Source organism: Helicoverpa armigera, chromosome 22 (assembly GCF_030705265.1).
Source record: "Helicoverpa armigera isolate CAAS_96S chromosome 22, ASM3070526v1, whole genome shotgun sequence".
Taxonomy (NCBI): Eukaryota; Metazoa; Arthropoda; class Insecta; order Lepidoptera; family Noctuidae; genus Helicoverpa; species Helicoverpa armigera.
Genome location: NC_087141.1, coordinates 4,277,102 through 4,297,170, shown reverse-complemented (window position 1 = coordinate 4,297,170; position 20,069 = coordinate 4,277,102). Strand labels below are relative to the sequence as shown.

Genomic DNA, 20,069 nt, shown 5'->3' with positions numbered 1-20,069 from the left:
CTACCGATTAACCATATGTATTCCTATACAAACAAGAAGTAGGTATGTATGTATAGGCGTCGGCGTAGGCGCTTCGAACAGTATAAGGCCTGTGCGCATACCTCACGGACTGTTATCTCATCGCGAGAAAATACACGAATCAGACGTAAGTGTTGTGGCCGCAGCTTATAAAAATAACAGTGAAAAAAGTATTTATTTAATTAATATTTTTGAGACTGTGCAGTGAGTGATATCGGATTAATTTTGGCTTCTAACTATCTGTACCTATTATGTATTTGGTTATATAAAGTTGGTGAAGGTGTAATATAAACTAATATTTATTTAGAATCATTACAAAAAACTTAACTGAACCGTTTTACGCTTCACGTTCGTTATGTTTATTTGAATATTCGTTATTTATTTGATTTAATACAATGAACATTGTCAATTTAAAGACTCTCAAACTCTTTGGTCAATTTAATAACTAACTTTACTTATAATAGTAGGTAAATCGTTTTATTTGATCACACATTTCGGAGAACGGTATTCTTGCAATTGTTGTTTTTAATAACTGACTCGTCGTTACCATAAACAGAAGAAAATGTAGGGGTCAGGCGAATTGCGAGTACTTATTTATATTTACCTGATGACTCATTGAAACACATACAACCTTCAATGAAGCTATAGCTCATTCATAGTGATCGTTGGTTCCTATCAATGATGAAGAAGTTTCACATACTGTTACTAACTGCAATTTGCTTAACCGAAGTTAATAATTAGATGAGCATTAATAACTTCAGCTTACTAGGTGCTAACGGATTTTTTTTTAAAATCAAGTACAAACTTAATATTTAATGCAATGTATAACAGCCGCGTATATGTCTGCCCATAACATTATTAAAATTAAGATTGAGGAATGTAGCTCTGACTCTAACAATAATAAAAAAGATAAATCATAAATAAAAAAATAAAAATCGCGACTCTCTGGAAAATTGATGCGTCAATTTGACAACTATTAGGAAAACATTACAGAAATGTTTACAAAAATTTACAGTTTTTATAAATACTCACTGAAAAATATTTAGATTAGTTTTAAGGATGATATTTGAATAATATGAGTTCGTTTCTGTAGATGGGCGCGAAGGTGTTTATGTTGGCGCCATTGGTGCTCCTGGTATTTGGAACTGCTGAAGGTAAGTTGATCAGAGTACCTAACTAAGTACTGCCTCGATATTTGGAGGATCATAGCAAGAAAATTGTGTGTTGTAAAATAATCTGAAAAATATTTTGCAATGGCTCTAACATTTTCATGAATTTTTAAAGTTTATATTTAATTTAATAAACTACGGCGGAATATGTGTAAGGAGCGCCTTCTAACAAATATTCCGCCAACATTCGTAAAGCACAAATTTTGCTTGCCTAGTGATCTCCTTTTTGTGACCTCATTTAAACAAGTGATAAAGTACCAACTTCGAAACTTTTGCTGAGATGTAGTGGATTTCTTTTTTCGATGACCGTAAACATAATTACTTACGACTTGTGAACAAATATTACGAAAGTTAGGATACCCGGAGTTAAGCATCCATTTATGTTGCAATCGGGACATCGCGGCGGCGTGCCATTCAAGACCGTCCTCGTTGAATATGACCTTTTGTTACTACCAATACCAGTCTCTGAAAACATATAGAGTACAAACTGGCTTTTGGTACAACGTTTTTTTTGGTAGTCTGAACTGTCCCCAGTCCCGCCGCTGGGCAAAAACCATTTCGGTTCTCCACACCTCTTCATCCTTTAAGTGTTTCCACCAATCACAGTTGTAAGCTTCCAGCTTTTCCCGCCATCTCTTTCGGATCTATCCTGTCCGCTAAACTGACCTTTGTTTATACAATCTTTTAAAGCTAACTGATAAATAAGTCAGTTGTTTCTTCCTTATTTATTTCCTTAGTAATGCCCTCGTTCGTCATAGGTGTTCTTAGAAATTGTCTAATGTGCGAATTTACTACTCTGCGTGTTTTCCAAATTATGAGGAAATGTCCTTAGTATTTTTGGGTTTTGCTCATGACATTTCCTGATTAGAATAAGCCTTTATCCAGCGCCTTCTGCATACCTACCTACTACGCTGGAATATTTTTGTTTAATCTTACCAGGTGCTATTCCTAAGCACTATTACATTATTAGAATAGATTATAAATTCCGCTATTGAGTTTATTATAATAGAAGACCTTATGAGTCATTGTCAATAAAAATACAAAGCGGTAAATGGCTAGTTATGTGATCAATGGCTGAAGGTCGAGCGCTGCAGCACGAGACTGCCTGACCACGCGGAACACACCCACAGCACTCTTGAACTCGTCACAAGTTCTCGCATTCGGTTATGCTCATCAAGTTTCTCATATTTACGTAAATGGTTCGAATGTTGGATGAGTAGACGTAGGAAGCTTATTGTATCGATTCACCAATTAGGAAGTGCACCTTAAAATCGATTAATTTAGGTAATCGATGAAAGAATATAGTAGATTCTGACGATAGGATGTTGGTATGAAATCATAATTTCTTGTTTCTAACTAGGTACTCTCATAAGAAACAACTTGAAGTTTGTTAAATAATGAAAAGAATTTCTCGTCTAGAAATTAGGAGCTGCGGTATGGTCTATTTTCCACACCCGTCAAAGTAACAAAGCCTGCAATATTGCAGATTTATGTTCTAATACTACGGACAAATGAACATATTATTTTGCATTCCTAACATGAGTGCCGTGCTGTATAACAATGTAAATCCGTCATTGCGACTTGGCAAGGACGCTAGGTCTTGTGTAGGCGAAGCCTTCCACACATATGGTCCGTTGCCAAGGTCCACTCTATGGTTTTTTTTATTTTTCCTAATGATGTTTTTGCTTGATTGCCAGCATCATGCAAATTGATGAAGCGTGGGGGTTAAATACTTTTTGTTCTGTTTGTTTTGTTTTTTAATCATGTTGTTGTTGATAATGTGATCTACTTATGACGCAGCTTCCTTATTTATGTATATTTTTCACATAATTTTATCATAAATCAATCCGTCGATGTTATTATGGTATTATGGATTTGATTTAAATCCAAAATTGTTACATCATTAACATCTTTATGGCTGCTAGGTAACCATCCAAAACATCATAAATCTGTGTTTTTTTATTGAAATTGCTTGATATTCATTGTGTTACCTATTCTTATATAGACGACAAAGGTGACATTTACATGATTTAATAAATCACATCCTTAAACTAGATCAACATCATTATCATATTTGTTACCTATATCATCTCTATTTCCTTGAAGGTCAACGCTACCACAACTACTATGCCCGGAACTACCTGGGCCGCGACCTGTACGAGCACGGGCGCTCGATCTCCGACAACCTGGTGACCTGCGGGCCCCACACCTGCGGCGTCGGGGCCCACTGCATCCACGGCAGTGTGAGGCCCGTCTGCGCTTGCCTGCCTGGTTATTCCGGAGATGCACTTACACAGTGCGTCAAGATCGAATGCATTGGTGAGTATTGAACTTGAATCTCTAGGGATTAAGGGAAATGTTAAATTTAGTTTTGGTTAAGGAGTTTAAACCTCTAGCTTTTCTCACACAGGGCAGGGAGGATTGCTGTTAAAATCTACTGAAATCTTTTCAACTTAGATTTCGTATTATGTTTCCAACAGACAACAGCGAGTGCCGCGGCCACCAGAGCTGCGTCAACCAACATTGTATCGACCCCTGCGCTGGCGCCTGCGGAGTCAACGCTAACTGCGACGTAAGATATTGTTTCCATTTCTTTACTTTATAAAATCAACTGTTTGTCTATACAATTTTCTTCTTTAACTAAGTAATTTGTCATTTGTTTCCAATAGGTCCGTAACCACATCCCGGTTTGTACCTGCCCAGCTGGCTACACCGGAAACCCCTTCAGCTCATGCAGAATCGCCGACCCAGGTACAAACTCTTCCATTATCAAGAATAAATAATATCTCCCATACCTTATTGGACTGTTACTCATCATGGTATGCTATTGTTCACAGAGGAAGCTTGCCACCCATCTCCCTGCGGCGCCAACACTAAGTGCCACGTCGCCAACAACCAGGCTATTTGTACTTGCTTACCTGGATACAGGGTAAGTTTAACCATCAATTCCTTTTAGGGTTTCTTTATTTTGTAGCGATACATAATACATAAGTAATTCTTTACATTTGTTTTTGAAACTTTGAATCTTCCACGAATATACCTAAAATGTTAATGTGGTGTATTTTGTGATCCAGGGTAGTCCCTTGACCGGCTGTCACCACGAATGCGAGTCTGACGGCGAGTGTGGAGCCCAACAATCTTGTCGGGACTTCAAGTGTATCAGCCCCTGTGGAGACTGTGGCGTTAACGCTGACTGTGAGACTGTTGCTGCCCACCGCGCCATCTGCAAGTGCCCCAGAGTAAGTACCCTTAAATATTTAAAAAAATATGCTCTGTTTTTAGTACCTGACACATATATACATGTTCCAAAAATTATTGCAGCTTATTCAACTATATAAGTAGTAAACATACCTAAAGAAACATACTAAAACTGTTCTTCTATCCCTCAGGGTTACCACGGAGACCCCTACAGGATCTGCACAGCCGAGTGCACATCTGACGGCGAATGCCCCAGCTACAAGCCCGCTTGCATCTACAACGCTTGCGTCGACCCTTGCATCAACGCCTGCGGTACCAACGCTGAGTGCCACCTCCGTGGTCTGACACCCGTCTGCTCTTGCCCAAGGAACATGACTGGAGATCCCTTCTCTTACTGCCGACCTTTCGAAGCCCGTAAGTTGGTCTTTGCTAAAGCTTTTGACACTGTAGAGCATGAGTTAGAAGGAAGATGTTGTGGTAGTGAGTGGGATGCCTCAAGGTACCATACTTGGTACAACGCTTTTAAACCTGTGTTATATAAATATGTATTTTGTTCTGAGGTGACCTTTGCGAGCCTAACCCTTGTGGTGCTAACGCCAAGTGCACCCCCGGACACGACCGCACCGGCGCCGAGCGTCCCGTCTGCACCTGCCCTACCGGATACATCGGAAACGCTCTCGTCTCTTGCGAACGTGTAAGTTTAACATATACTTATATGTCCATAAAATAATTCTGCACCTTCTCTGAATGAAAAGAAACCAGAACGCCCACCCAATTTAAAGGTGAGAAAGAATAATCTCATTCAATTTCACGTGAATGATACACAATGATGCTTTAAAAATAAAAGCATCACCGAGAGTACCTATTATAAGTCCAACTTTTTAGGAGAGATGTTTTTTACTCATTTTTAAATACGTTTTGTGGTTATTCTCCAGGGTGAATGCGAGCTGGACTCCCAGTGCCCAGACAACCTGGCTTGCGTTGGATACCGCTGCGTGGACCCCTGTCTCGGTAACACTCAGTGCGGCTCCGGCGCCGTCTGCATGGCCCGCAGGCACATCGCTGTCTGCACCTGCCCTAACGGTAAGTTTATTTTATTTTTAGTTGAAAAATCCAGTCCTAGTAAATGGCTTTATTTATCGACTTAGTCGGATTGGCAACTCAGATTGAATTCCATACTTCGTTGATTTGCAATGAGTTGCTTGATTGGTATTCAACAATAAAATTTCAACTGAATAGAAAAAACCTCTACATAGCTATCTTGACAATCACTGTAATAAAATACCACTTACTTGACTCGCAATGCGAGATTGTCCTTTGTTCTCATTTCTATTCATTTGTTCAGGACGCAACGGCGATGCCCTCGTGAACTGCTACGACACACAGTCAGTGGTAGCCACCGGCCGTTACTACAGGTACAAGCGTGACGGCAACTACACCAGCCAGCCCGAGCCCGAAGCACCCGCCACCATCGTCGAGCTCACTGAAGCCAAAACTGAAACTGAAACGAAACCAGAAGAGAAAAAAGAATAAATATATACCCCGAAAAAAATCGACTAAACTATAGTACTAAAAGCGCGGACTTCTACCTTCAGGTACATCACTAATGTCATATTGACAGGATGTTTTAGTCGACCAGTGCCATTGAATTAAGTTATTTAAAAAGCCCGCGCTTTTTCTACGAAACTGTAAAAGGATTTACCGAAATTATTAATTTAAACTTTCAATTCGATATGATGAACTTGTTTGAATAAAAATGAGCTTATTTTTGTAAGATTTTAGATTGTTTTATGAAAGTACAAAAACGGGAGAAACAAGAAGTACGGAATGCTCTCTTTTTCTATCGTTGAATGAAACAAAAAGAAGAGGCAGCAATGCTGTGCTCGTATTGAATTGAAAGTTTGAACTAGGCTTTCTAATGTTTTACTTGTTAGCTCTGACTGTTAAACAATCATGCTCTCTACATGTTTGATATCGATAGAAGAATCCAATCGGTAAAGATGATAAAGCTGTTATGTTGTTGGTTAATTATGGTTACTAATAAGTAAATACTGCCAATTCCAATAAAATTGTCGCTATTATTTCTGTCTTTAAATTTTATCCCCTTCCTGCTGACTAATTTGAGATTGAAATCTGCTGCCATTACCAAATAATTTGTTTCATCTACCTATATATTTTAATATCTAATCAAAATATTCAAGTAGGTTTATACTTTAATTTTATAAAATAAAGAAGAAACATTTTGTGTTTGTTTTTAGCCTAAAGGCTCCAAAACTACTGGACCGATGAGAAAAATTCTATCCCTGCTGAGAAACTTGATTATTCCCGAGTAACATAGGCTTTATGTTGTAAACAACTTTTGGGAAACTGCTAGTAATAAGCAAATGATTGATACAGTACCTATTATACATAAGCTCAAGTTAAATGACGTCAGACATCATTATTTGTCAAGGGTACGGCTAGCAATAAAATAACCCAATAAGCCCATAAGGTACAAAAACTTGTGTGCTCAAGAGTGACGGAAGATGGTCTCAGTATACCGAACTAATACAAAATACTTTGCTGTGACGGTATCAGACACATCCATTCAGCGCTGAAGACAGGCATTTGCAATCATTCGCTCGTTGCCCCAAACAGCTCCGTGGGCTCTATAGCTCCATGCTATTATGATTATTTTTATATTTTTGTCATAGTAATTAGGGCAGTATTTTTCCATGTGTTTTGAGTATATAAAGTTTCTTTTGTTAACTTGAAGCGTTTCTAAACAAACAATTTATTCTATTTTTATCATCACATTTTAGTTTAGCTATATCAAAGCTAACTAAACGTTTAATTATGTAAACGCCTACAAAAAAATCTGACAAGTAACGGAACGCAAATCTGACATTTGAATTTGATGGGTTGATACGTCCTGTCGTTCGATTATCGAATGATGAGTGAGCCAGTGTTTTTAACTAATAATTACGAGTAGAAACTGTAAATATTTTAAGATAACGATGTCCGAAATTAACATGGAGAAGTTCGCTGTGCCAGACTTTGTGCCTGAGCGGTATGTGAAGGAACTGGCCAAGTCCTGTGTCGGAGGGGAGGAGCTCCAACAACAGAAGGATAAGATACAGTCATTAGCCGAAGAGACCGCCAGTGCCCTCAAGAAAAATGTGTACGAGAACTACATGCAGTTCATCGAGACGGCGACGGAGATATCCCACCTAGAAGCTGAAATGTACAAGCTGTCCCACCTGCTGAGCGAGCAGCGAACTGTGCTCACGACTCTCTCCCACGCGTCGGTCCTCGGCAACGAGAACGCGATCTCGCGCGAGTCGCTCGACAACCACGACGTCGAGGCCGAGCGCGCCGAGGAGCAGCGCAAGAACAAGCTCAACCTTATCTCTGAGAAAGTGGAAGGCTGCATGAACTTACTAGACGTCCCAGATAGAACATTACTTCACGAAGGTGACCTACTAGAGATCGACGCCGAGGAGAACACTGCTCTACAGAGAATGCATGTGTATTTATTCAATGATTGCCTTATGTTGACATCGTGGATTTCAAACCGCAGAGGTCCTAATAGATATAAGTTTCAGGCCAGTTACCCTATCAGTACCCTTGCTGTGGTGAATGTGAGAGACTTAGGGAGTGTGAAACAAGCTTTCAAAGTGTTAGCCTTCCCAGATACTAGAGTGTTTCAGTGCAATAGTTTTGCTATCAAGAAAGATTGGCTCGATAAGTTTGATGTTGCTAAGAAGTTGCATATTGAAAAAGAGACTTCTAAGCAAAAGAAAAAGGATAGTCAAGACAAGCCTAAACCAGAGTTACTGGAGTCCCCCAGTCTGTCTGTTGAAGAATTACCCTCTCCCCAAGTGGCTCCCCTGCCTGAGTGGCTAGCTGATGTCACAGAGGAGCTGGATGTACTAATAGTTGAAAGACATTTTCAGAAAACATATGAACTAATGGTATCAGCTCAAAAGGCGTTAGATACAGAAGAAAACAAGAACCATCCACAGAGAAGTGATCTACTGAAGAGAATTGAACAAAAGCAGAAAGTGTTGATAGAAATATTGTTGAAAGAACTAGATGTTAATCACAATTGGAGTCCGAGAGGTGGCCTGCAGTCATCCCGTCAGCCGGTGCACATACTGAACAAGTTTAACATGACTAGTCAGGCATGTGAACTGTTTCTAGCTATATGCAGTCATACGGTGAAGGTTCATGTGAAGGGAGTCCAGCTGGAGGGCTCCATCAACAGTTACGTGAAGCAAGTAGGTGAGGTGTTCTTCTGCTCACTCAGCGATGCCTTAACAGAGTTCATTACGTTATTTCCTAAGAATAAAATTAGTGCTTTCGTAGTCTGGGCTAGCATGCAACTTAGAATGTTAATGAGTCAAATTATTAAACAAGTGTTCACTCCGCAGTGTGCGTTGGATTCTGTGTTAGACTGTGTGCAGAGCTTGAGGGATCAGTGTCTGCTGTTCTGTGAGTTCGGTCTAGATTTGAGATTTCAGATGAACAGCTGTTTAAGAGCTCCCATAGTGAAGGCTATGAGGGAGTACAGGGAGAAGATAGTAGACTCTATGAGAAGTAAAGTGTCAGAGGACAAGTGGACCCCTGTGAATATGCACACTAAAGCTGGAGTCAATAAATTCTTAGTACAGATGGAAAGTTTGGGCCTTATCTTAGCTAAGTACATAATAAATGAAACATGGGTGGACCTATCTAGTAGTACAATATGGTTTGCACAGTCCGTCATAACAATACAGAAGGTGGGCCTGCAGCTGGCCACTAAGGACATGATGGACGTGCTGGACGAGTGCATCTTTGCTGTGTTCAATGCTCGCCTTATGCTCTCCATAGGCAATGATTCTAGTTACGCTCAGAAGAACTTTAAGTTTATTTTAGACACAGTGATGCCTTTAATGCTCAGATGTTACAAGGAGGAGGTTGGATACGACAACGACAAGCTGGTGAACCTAGCCAAGAAGTTTGGTGTCTACGTCGCACCACCAAAGAAATCCAACATCACAAAATACACGAGTAACGAATATTTATGAGAATAGTCATTAGATTACACTTGTTTGTATGTTGGTGTACGAAATTATTTTTATTATGCTGAAAGCTTTAAAATTGTAATATATAGTTGGTAAGCGTGCAGGACTTTTGTAAGTTTATTTAAAGAAAACAACTGATCAAATTGAAGTTTATATTATATGCAAGTTATGAATATGAAATTTTAATAAACCAAGATTTATGGTTCATGTTTAATTTTATTCCGTATTCATGAAATGTGTGGAGTCATGAGAATTAAAAGATTATTTAAACTACTATTTTGGTTTTCTTGAATAATTGATATATGAAGTTACATTATCACTTAAAAATACATGGAATTATATTATTGAGATATACATATCTACAATCTACACATTGATATATTAATATTGAAAAATATAATACTCTAGATTAGTAATAGTAATACATTTATTCATTTTCCATCAAAGATTCTATGAAGGTAGTGCCATTAATGAGCTTGGTGGTCAGAATAACGAACTCCACATTGGAGTCTTCCTGCTGGCTGATGGTCCTGAGAGCAGAGATCTCCTGGTAGGTGCAGCCTCCTATGAAGAACACCAGTATGACGCGAGGGTTCTCCATAGAGGATGAGTTTTCACTTGAGATGGAGTTGCGACGGGCCATGCGTGGTTGTAACGTCTGTAATTCATCGACTGTTGGCCCTGGGAGTAGTCCGAGCACGTCTTGAATTCCTGAAATAGACGTATTTGCAATTATTATTATCACATTTTTGATTCCCTTGCAATGCGATTTTAAGTTGCTAAATAATAGTAGAGATAATTTGAGTATGTAGGTTTGCACGTTATCTATATTGTTTTTCAGTTGGCGTACGTTAACAGTTAACAAAGACTCCGCCAAACATGACCAAATAATGATACTGATATATTATGTGTATCATTTCATGGAATTAATAAAAAATCTAAAGAAACTGTCACAAATTCGTCTTTATTAGAAAAGTTCAAAAACTAGAACATTCAGCCAAAATATCTAGAAAATCAATTAGCATCTCGTATTATATTCGCATATCATGCGATCGAAAAGCATTCGCTACGGCAATCATTCATATATCGAACAATTTTCAGAACACTTTTTTTAATTTTAGAGCAAAGAGTTGCTGGACCAAAATATGTACTGAAAAAAACTTTTTTACAAAAAATAAATAAACCGATTTTAATAATATACCTACCTAGACCCTTCTCCCAAGTTTAAAAAATGTTACAGCCAAGCCAAACATAGGTATATACACAGCTTAAAACTCAAAACCTCATTTTTAATAAGTCGGTTAAAAGAGGACGGACTAAGGAAGTTGATTAGGTCAGCGTTAGACTAATTGGCTTGTTCGTCGTGTTAATATGGGCGCGAGTTATTTGCATAAGGTCACGCCGTCGCTATCGGAGCGTCGGAATCAAATAATGTATTTGTGTTACTTATCTAAAAATGATTCATAATGTACAATGTATTTCGATATGATTTGTTTGATAATGTTTTAGCGTTTTAATGAGTAGTGTAATATTGTTATATTTTGTAACAAAGAGGTGGTAGAGGTATTGTTTTTTTAGAATAATGGGATGCATTCATAGTCTTGATTTATAGGATAGTAGGATAGATGCATAGCTGGGAATAGAAGTTGAATGGCTATCATCTCTTAGGTATGTTTGTTACAGTTTATTTTAGGACATAATGCTGGACGACAGCCCAATATCTGTGGATGTTTAAGGTTAATCATCATCGACAACTTACATATTTTTAGGTGTATCTAATTAAAATGCCGTTGCATCGAAAAAACATCCTGATACGATATTCTACAGTAGGTAACATGTGTGCCACTGTCGTTATTAACCCCTAAGGTGGCGGATTATGAATATTTCTTACTGCGGATTTTATCTAGATTTCCTTACTTGATAGATTTTGACCTTTTCTTCTGATGAGCAATCGAAATCAAATCATCAAATGACTTTTTACACTTCAGACGTCAGACTCTTACTTACTAAAACCCATCATGTTCTTTCGTAGGCCTATGTTCCAGGGCCGCGGTAAGTCTTTGGAACGATCCCGCAACTAGATTTGACCTTAGCCCCATACGAGTAATGTCAAATTCTTATATCTAGAGGTACCTAAGGAAATCGAGAGATACATAGAGTTTGTATTTGAATTGGCCGTCATTATTCTAGTATCTTACCCGTCCATCCCTTATTCTTAGCGATATGTTCGCTGAGGCGTACTGTGAGCGGCGTGTACTTGTTGCACAGGTAGCTCTTGTCTTTCGCGTTCATCTCTGTTTCGTCCATGGTTAGGTGCAGCGTCTAGGAATAGATAGCAATAATATTAGTGTTATAAGATATGTGTACGTATGTAATATTTCAATAGTTTCTGGCAACGTTAATATCCGTGACCCGTGGAAACTGATCCGCGTACCCCGACGCCTTCCTCGATAAATGGACTATAACGATGTAAGAATTTATCAAATCGGTCCAGTAGTTCTTGAAGATAAATAGTACATTCAAGCAAACCAAAAAAAAAAACCTTCAACTCTATAGTATTCTCTTTGGTAGTTATAGATTACACGAATTACCAACTTAAATGAAAATATAATGTTTATTAATTGCACCGACGAGTCGGTTAAATACAATAATTTGGACCACATTGTGCTAGTTTCTCTAATCCGATCCTCATTGTTGCGCAATAACCGCATTGCGCGTGGGCATAGCAAAGGGTTCCTTTATTATTGTTTGTGATATAAAAGAATGGTTACAATAGTTATAGATAGTGGGAAAAATTCCATACATACCATCCAGTATTGTTCTTGTATTAAAATAATATTGCTATGATATGTTGTATGAAACAAGGTATTGTACAAACCAAACTTATTGGCGGCACGAAACAATGCACTTCCTTATATACTCGCATGTCTGCAAAAATTCTTGTGCACTATGATATGTCCTGCGCAGCTGGCTGATCTCCTTATATGAGAAAAGCCACCGCGGCCGAAATCGGCCTTGGACGTACTAAGTACTCCTCTTATATACTTCCTCATACATGGACAAGGAAGGATGAGCTCATAACCTTTTTGAGTCGGAGATATTAAGGCTCGGAAGCTAGTTGCAAGCCGCCATTAACTTTGGTTCTTACTGCAAATAATATATTACCTTCCTCAGCACAGCATACTGCCTCGTCCCCTGCTGCGGTTTGAGCAACCCGCATTTCTCCAGGTTGCAGAGCGTCAACCAAGTATTCAGCCCGTATACTTGGACTAGCTCTCTCTTGTAGTATTCTAGAACTTTCAGCTTCAGCCCTGAGCCGGTCACGCATTGCAAGCAGATAAGGCGAAGCACCTATGGAAGAAAAAAAACTGTTTTGTGTGACTTGGACTTTGAATGAAAAAGGGGGTTTCGTCGGACATTTTGAATTCTGAGAAGAATGTTGGCTACACAATTTTTTCTATAACGCAACTCTACTATTTTGTTTAGATCTCTTTTGATCTGAGTTACATAAAGTAGAATTCTAATAGATCGAAGAATGAGCTTTGAAAGAATTTCCCTTAAGAACAATGGCAACGTTTTCAGTAAAAAAACAATAGGATAACATTTTTCATTTTAAACAACATAACGGATTTCTATAAACTATCAATCCGGATTTGCGATTAAGTATAGAATTTTGACATGCGCTCTATTTAAATTACTTACGTCCAATTTCAATTTATCACAAAACTATAGATAGATACGTTATAGGAATCCGCAGTTAGTACCTTAGTGAGCGGTTCCTTTTGTGCGATAAGATCTTCTATGTAGGGGCAAGCCTTCTCGTTGTCCACGCAGTTCAGAAAGTCCTCCTCGCATTGTACCGTGTCGTGGAACTCGAATGTGTCTGTTGTCTACAAAAAAACGAAAAAATAATTTTGCAAATGGGTCCAGGAGTCCTCGAGAACCTCCTCCTTTTTGGAAAGTCAGTTAAAAACTGTATCAAGGACGTAACTTTTAAGGGTATAGTATATAGGCAAATCAATTTTCTTTATGTAGGATTCCTGACTGCTACTTAAGTATCAGAGAAATATGTCAAATTGCTATGACTTTCAGAACCACTTTCCCGTTCGCGGGATTGGCTCTCTTGTGCCAGTTTTACATGCCAACCTGACCTCAACAACTTATGCAAAGTTTCTGGTATCTGACTACCTATTAAGCCACCCAAAACTATCGGACGTAGCTTAGAGGATGCAACTGACAACGAACCGAAACTTGTTATCTGGACAACGAATGCAAAGAGCTGTGTAAATTGATCATCGCAAACTACAAAATTACGAGCGGATTTCCGACAACACATACTTGTCAGTTGCGTCCGAAATTCTGTTTCCAGCTAAACATTTGTGAAAAATTTTGGTATTCTTCATACATATATATGAATATTGTAAAGTGATACCTCTTTGATATACTCGGCGATGGCGGTGTGCGTGGCGAGCGACTGCTTGCTGGCTAACATCTGCGGCAGCCGCGACACGAACTGCTTGATCTCCTGCACCGACTTGTCCTTGTGTCGCTCGTCTAGCTGCGTCTTTATGACGCGGGCTTTCTTGGACAGAGCTGTGCCGACCTAGCGAAATAAAGTTTACTTAGATTACTAGCGACCCACCCCAGCTTCGCACGGGATAACAGTATTTCTCCACTATTAAATGTATATTATCATATTATGTAAACCTTTCTCTTTAATCACTCTATCTATAAAAAAAATCCGCATGAAAGCTCGTGTAATTTTGAAGATTTAAGCGTATAAAGGGACATTGACACGACTTTGTTTTATACTATGTAGTGGTGATTATCTTGTATTGTTTTCATAGATATCGGGTGTGTCGTTCCTAATCACATTAAATCCTATCACACATACTTTATGATATTCTATGGCGAATTGTAAAAAAAATAGGGTATAATTTAGGTGGTCACCAAAAATATTTTTAAGAATCTAGGCTGAGGCACCAAATAAAATAAACAACTCCAAAAAAAATAAATTGACTTTATTAAAAGGGCACTAAAGTATATAATATTATGATCCAAAAAAAATAAAATAACATCAGAAAAATCGCAAATCTCGCACAAATATTATTTTTGGTTCCCAAAATGGATTAATGGTCACCAAATTCTATCCAACTAAATGATTAATATTACTACCAAAAATCAAAGTTAGTGACGAAAACGAATCGCTGCAAAACCGACTCCACGTAGTCTTGTCTGCCCTACCCCTAGAGTGCAATTCAAAATCGCGTAGGCGCGGAGGGGCGAGGCGGCCTGCGAGCTGAGGCGCAGGTAATTTTAACGCTCGCCGACGCGGCTGAGGCTGGCCGGCAGAGCCGGCCAGCAAGCCAAAGCTGCGGTGGTGAGCGTGAAAACCATCTGCGACGATAAGCTCGCATGGGACCGCTGGAGCCCTGCAGCGCCGGAGCCGTGACAGAAGCCATGCTTGCTGCATGTTGCGTGCTTACATTTTAAACGTACTGAGTTACACACAAATTCATATAACAATAAATAAGCAACGTACGTTTGGGAACCCCAGTATTTTAATTGGTATTTGGGAAATATTCTAGCGATCGTTAGCTTTTTTAGTCTAACAAAAATGACCAAATTAGGAGTCATGGTATTACATAATTGGTAACATCTAAGTAGTGACAATATATAATATTTGGTCTAAAGTGTATTTTAAAGGCATCCATATATTTTTTTAGTAGTCAATAATACGAAAAAATGGTTTTATCTAATAATATTTTTGGAAACGTTATTTGGTGACCATTTATCCATTTTGGTAACCGTTTAGAATTTTTTTGGTAGTAAAATAGGTACTTTTTTGGGTGTTGTTTAAACATAAGCCAAAAAAATATCCTAATCCATTCAGAGGTTTAGCCACTGGAGTTATTTTTCGTTTTCATAATTTACAACATCATGTGTAAAGCAGAGATGAAGTTAGGAGTATCGAATGTTTTGATCAGTTGACAGCTGTCAGTTTTCAAGGGAGCATTTCATTTGTTTGTAGTGACTGACTTTTACATGGTGTTCTAATTTTCGCACATTTTTATTCTATTAACTTTGTTTGAAAAATGCCTTTTTTTATTTTTACGTATTTTTCTTTTTTCTTTGTGTTAATCAACATATATTAACCAGTATATTAACGCATTTCATTTAATGTGATTATGAACGACACACCCGATATATGATCCGTTTGTAAGGAAGACTGTGATAAGTTGTGAGTAACTTCTCAATTTGGAGCGCAATTGTTGATGTCACAGCTTTCCAGAAATATCTTATTGACAATGTTGGTATTCTTGTCAGTAGCCAAGATCACATTTTAAGACTAAAAAACTAGGTAAAACTGTAGTTTTAAAACTATGAAACATTTGTGAAAATTGCACAAGACATTCAAATCTTTTTATACATAAAACAAACAAAAATACAAACTTTCTACTACATAATATGACTTTATACCTAAAAAATAGCAATGAAAACTCCAACAGACTTCTACTCATCATAAAAGGCAGAAAAACACAATTTTCCTATTTTCGCTACTTTAGACCCTAACTCACGGGCTGCGGGATTGTTCGAAAGAGTTACCGCGGCCCTGGTACATAAAAGGCCTATGACGGAACAGGACCGTTTTTAGTCAGTAAGAGTCAGACACTCCCTCACCGCTGCTAACCCACAGCGGGAGGGGTCATTTGAGGATTTCCCATCATAAAAAAAGCCCAAACTTACCGAGGTAAAGTAACAGTCCCTGATCTCAGCGAACAGTTCCTCACTAGAGTTGAGTATGATGCGTTTCTTTTCACGCGCGGTCACCTCGGGGCTGGCATCGTCTGGGCTCACGAACTTGTGTCCCGGGAAGGTTGCTGTCGAGTTCTTTATGCCGTAGATCTCGTCTGCAAGTGGGTTCGATGATGTGAGATGAGGTAAGAAGTCTTGGGATGTAGTTAAAGTAAGTAGGAAAGGAATTTTGGTAATGCTGAATTCTAAAATGGAATCTGTACTGAAAGGCCTATCATAGACCATTACTAAACATTTTGCAGTGAAAAATAAGCTATTTCTAAAATATATCTTTGGCCGGTTAGAGGGAACTAAGAAGAATTAAAAAAAAAGTTTCCAGAAAGCTAAGAGCTCCCACGTTGTTTTGCAAGTTGTGTATAGTGAATTTTACAAGTTTTAGCGAATATTTGCTAATTGGAATTGTAGTTTTGTGTGGGCGCCCTAAGGCTACCAAATAAGTAACTAAGCTGTTAAAGCTTGGCCAATTCTTCCTCTCAGGCCAGTTTACTGCTAGAATAATCTAGAAGCTCACCAATAAGTCCCTCATACGTGAGCTGTGTTGCCATCACGCTGGTGAAGTCTACCGCTCGGTCCAGCAGTAGCAGCTGGTCTATGCAAGACGTGGCAGCGCCTCTAGGACCCTGCCCTTGCTCTTCCTTGTTCAGACGGCAGAGGAGGTCCCATACCTTGAAGGATATGAAAGGAGGTTACCAAAAGGAGTTCTTGTATCTATAGGATTATACTGAGTTTATGAGCGAATCCAGGAATGAGCAAAGGTGGGTATTTCCATTCAATAAGATAAAAAATTTGCGTTCATTAAATTCGTAAGGGAGTATTTGGGGAGAGTAAATATAGGAGAGTAAAAGAAAATTATAAATACCTGTATGTATAGAGGAGTGCATAAGAAAGATAATACCTATAAAGGGGTGTATTTAAGGTGAACATATAAGGGAAAAAATAAGCGAAGTAGTATATAACATTGTTCATAGTGATAGTACATAAGGGAGTAATACATTCGAGTCTCGAATTTCGAGAAGTATACAAGGATATAATTAGGGTAGATCCACCACTCTCATAACTCTATGGTAATCGCAATTGTCATATAACCTGTTTAGCAGCTTGTCCCTTGCCGAACACCCGAGGTATGATGCCGTACAGTTGCTGTATGGTCCGGAGCGCCTGCGCAGCGTTGTACACGCACGTCGGATCGCCTTCTAGATAGTTCTCTCTGGAATTAACAATATTCATTGAGTCTTGCTAATTTTAAGGAAAATAAAATGTAAAACTATATAAAAAATAAAACTTATACTGAGTTATGCTATTTACACAGTTTTTTAGCATCACGTTATAAGGCATTACTCATTTACTAATCAGGATCAATTTTGGATACTCATAAACTCTCACTCATGATATCAATGGGAAATCACGTCATATTATTGATTAGTGACCCTAATCTCTTCGTTTTAATGTACACCCACGAATTCATATTGATAAGGTTAATTAGCACGAAATTTTTGTAGCTTTTACCAGTCAGCTATATTGCTGTGATACTATATTGGGGCAGATTAGAACTGTGTACTAACTATCCTCAAATGTAGGATTGAATACAAAAGCTTTGGCTTAACAGTGTTAACATTTCCCATAACAATATCAGGTATCAGGTTAACAGTGAGATGCTTAAAAAGTGTAAGTATTCCATTCTTGCCAGAGCAACCAATGAACTGCATTAATGTTATATTTGTTGTAACTTGGTCACACCATTACTAGTGAACAGCTGGACCAATTAAGCTGAAAATTAGAGGAGAGGTAGCTTATACTTGGGAGAAGGACATAAGATAGGTTTTTGTCACCATCTGGCTCAGGGAAGCAGTTATGTCGGGACACGGGTTAAACTGCATGCAAAATAAATATCATGTTTGAACTACACATAGAAAATTCTACAATTCTCACCTAAAATCATTCTGTAGCTCCAAAGACATGACATCACTCTCAAAAGGAAAGATGTCACACTTGAACTCCTGGATGGAGAGGTTGGCCAGCACTCCTCGGTTTTTCAAGTGTATCTTACAGAACTCACTCGTTCGTGGTACGAAAAACAGGTGGAATTCTACTGGTGTTGATTGTTTTGATCTGTTGATTTTACATACATGTTTGTTATTGGAGCAGTTTATTTTATTCAATTAAATAAATATAATTAGTTTAGTTTCTGGGTTTCATTAGCCATTTACTACTTGTAGATAATTTACTATTGAACAAGTGTAAGCAAGTTACAATAATATGACATATACACGGAGATTGGTGAACTATTTGGCCTCTAGATTTTAATATTCACCATCGACTCGCCAAAAAGAAATAGATAGGCAAAACATCTGTTACTCATTTTGAATATTTTTGTCAAACATCTGGGTTTAATTTATAAGTTTTAATTTAAAAGATGGACATCACAAACCTGAGTGACTGCACATAATCAGCGACTAAGTCCATGAGCACAAGTTTAGGCCTCGCTATGAACACAATATGCTTCACAGATATAGTGGGGAGGCTGCCCGGCTTCAGCGGGAACATCTCTGTCACTCCATGGTCTTTTAGCAAGGAGTATTGCGCTACCAGGCCTATGGGACCAGCCAGCCACTCGTCCCATATTGTTACCTGAATAAAAACTTTATTATTGTTTTCTTATTGGAATTACAATAATTTATTAAGTTGTCTACTGTTTTATGAACAGTAAATTTGTGAATGTGAATTTATTAGATTTGACGATGACAAAGGGAGTAGAAAATAAAGAATATGCTAGCTAGACATTTGTTATAGTTAACTTTATAATATTTACAATGCCAGTAGTTGGTTAAACAACTTTCAGAGTTGGTGTTGGTACTATTGTACTGTTTTAGTTATTTTATTGACTTACAGATCAACAAGTATGAATAACACTGGACTAGGAGGAAAGACTAGACTGACACGATTACTTACTTTAGGCCCTTTGTATAATTCCAACAGATTCAGCAATTCAGCTCGCATAGACTCCTGGATTAACGCGACATTAAGTCGCCCTCCAGCCAGATGCGAATTCATTTTTGCTTCACGCATTTCACCGGGTGTTTTTACAAACTTTCTTCAAAATCAATATCGATCGACTACCCTTTTTGTTTTTATTTTCCTGTCAGCTGTCATTAAAAGGTCAATGTCAAAATATCATTATTAATAGTCATTACAGCGCTGTGAAGTGAGCAAAAACGAATTTTAAGCATAAAATTAAAATGAAACCTGACTATTTGTATTTGTCAGACAAAGAAAGATACATTCAGATGTTAATGAATAATGTCCTATTATGGTAATGAAATGGAACGCTCCTAATATTTTTTAAAATAATTTTTGAAGCAAAGGTCACTTTTATCAGAAGTCTTTGCATTAAGCAAAGGTTTTTATTTGATTTTTAAAAATGTATGTATGTACTTTAGTAATAGTTATTATAGTACCTCCAAATGGATTTTAAAAGCGTTAACATAAATCGGATTTTTGAAAGTTTTTTTAACGTAGCAACATTTATATCTGAAATAGGCGGTAGCATTCAAAAATAATATGAATAACTGTAAAATTATTTCGTTTCAATTCAAATTACTTTTTCAATGCTGAAGTTTTAAGATATTCATTATCATTCAAGAGACAAGTGTTTTTTTTAAATAATTTTATGATTTAATTTAATATATTGAGAACTTCTCATCAAAACTGTTCCTGTTGTTCCTACCCAATAAAATAAGGAAAATAGGTGAGACAAGAAACTAAAGACTTGTCAAAAAGCGTTATTATCAAATAGATAAGTAAAATAAGTACGTATATTTAATCA

At 37.9% G+C, this 20,069-nt stretch overlaps 4 protein-coding genes across 4 annotated transcripts in view; 2 read left to right on the top strand and 2 right to left on the bottom strand.

The window, feature by feature from the left end:
• Positions 1-20,069, bottom strand: part of LOC110370826 (glucose dehydrogenase [FAD, quinone]) — a 257,804-nt gene that overhangs the window by 68,475 nt on the left and 169,260 nt on the right. The gene's annotated exons all lie outside the window — the stretch shown is intronic.
• LOC110370897 (neurogenic locus notch homolog protein 3) lies at positions 59-6,466 on the top strand. The gene is made up of 11 exons (XM_021326901.3): positions 59-145; positions 1,112-1,172; positions 3,294-3,506; positions 3,668-3,759; positions 3,857-3,938; positions 4,025-4,116; positions 4,262-4,426; positions 4,577-4,799; positions 4,946-5,079; positions 5,321-5,468; positions 5,731-6,466. The coding sequence occupies exons 2-11, from the start codon at positions 1,112-1,114 to the stop codon at positions 5,916-5,918; spliced, it is 1,398 nt and encodes a 465-aa protein (XP_021182576.2). The 5' UTR covers positions 59-145; the 3' UTR covers positions 5,919-6,466.
• Exo84 (Exocyst 84) lies at positions 7,238-9,704 on the top strand. The gene has a single exon (XM_021326750.3). It carries the CDS (start codon positions 7,382-7,384, stop codon positions 9,431-9,433), a length of 2,052 nt encoding a protein of 683 aa, XP_021182425.1. The 5' UTR covers positions 7,238-7,381; the 3' UTR covers positions 9,434-9,704.
• On the bottom strand, positions 9,569-19,409 carry LOC110370788 (vacuolar protein sorting-associated protein 33A). The gene is made up of 11 exons (XM_064040335.1): positions 19,196-19,409; positions 18,675-18,874; positions 18,176-18,355; positions 17,333-17,453; positions 16,758-16,911; positions 16,178-16,341; positions 13,863-14,033; positions 13,195-13,320; positions 12,596-12,781; positions 11,629-11,752; positions 9,569-10,141 (listed from the first exon to the last, which is right to left on the bottom strand). Exons 1-11 carry the CDS (start codon positions 19,310-19,312, stop codon positions 9,858-9,860), a joined length of 1,827 nt encoding a protein of 608 aa, XP_063896405.1. The 5' UTR covers positions 19,313-19,409; the 3' UTR covers positions 9,569-9,857.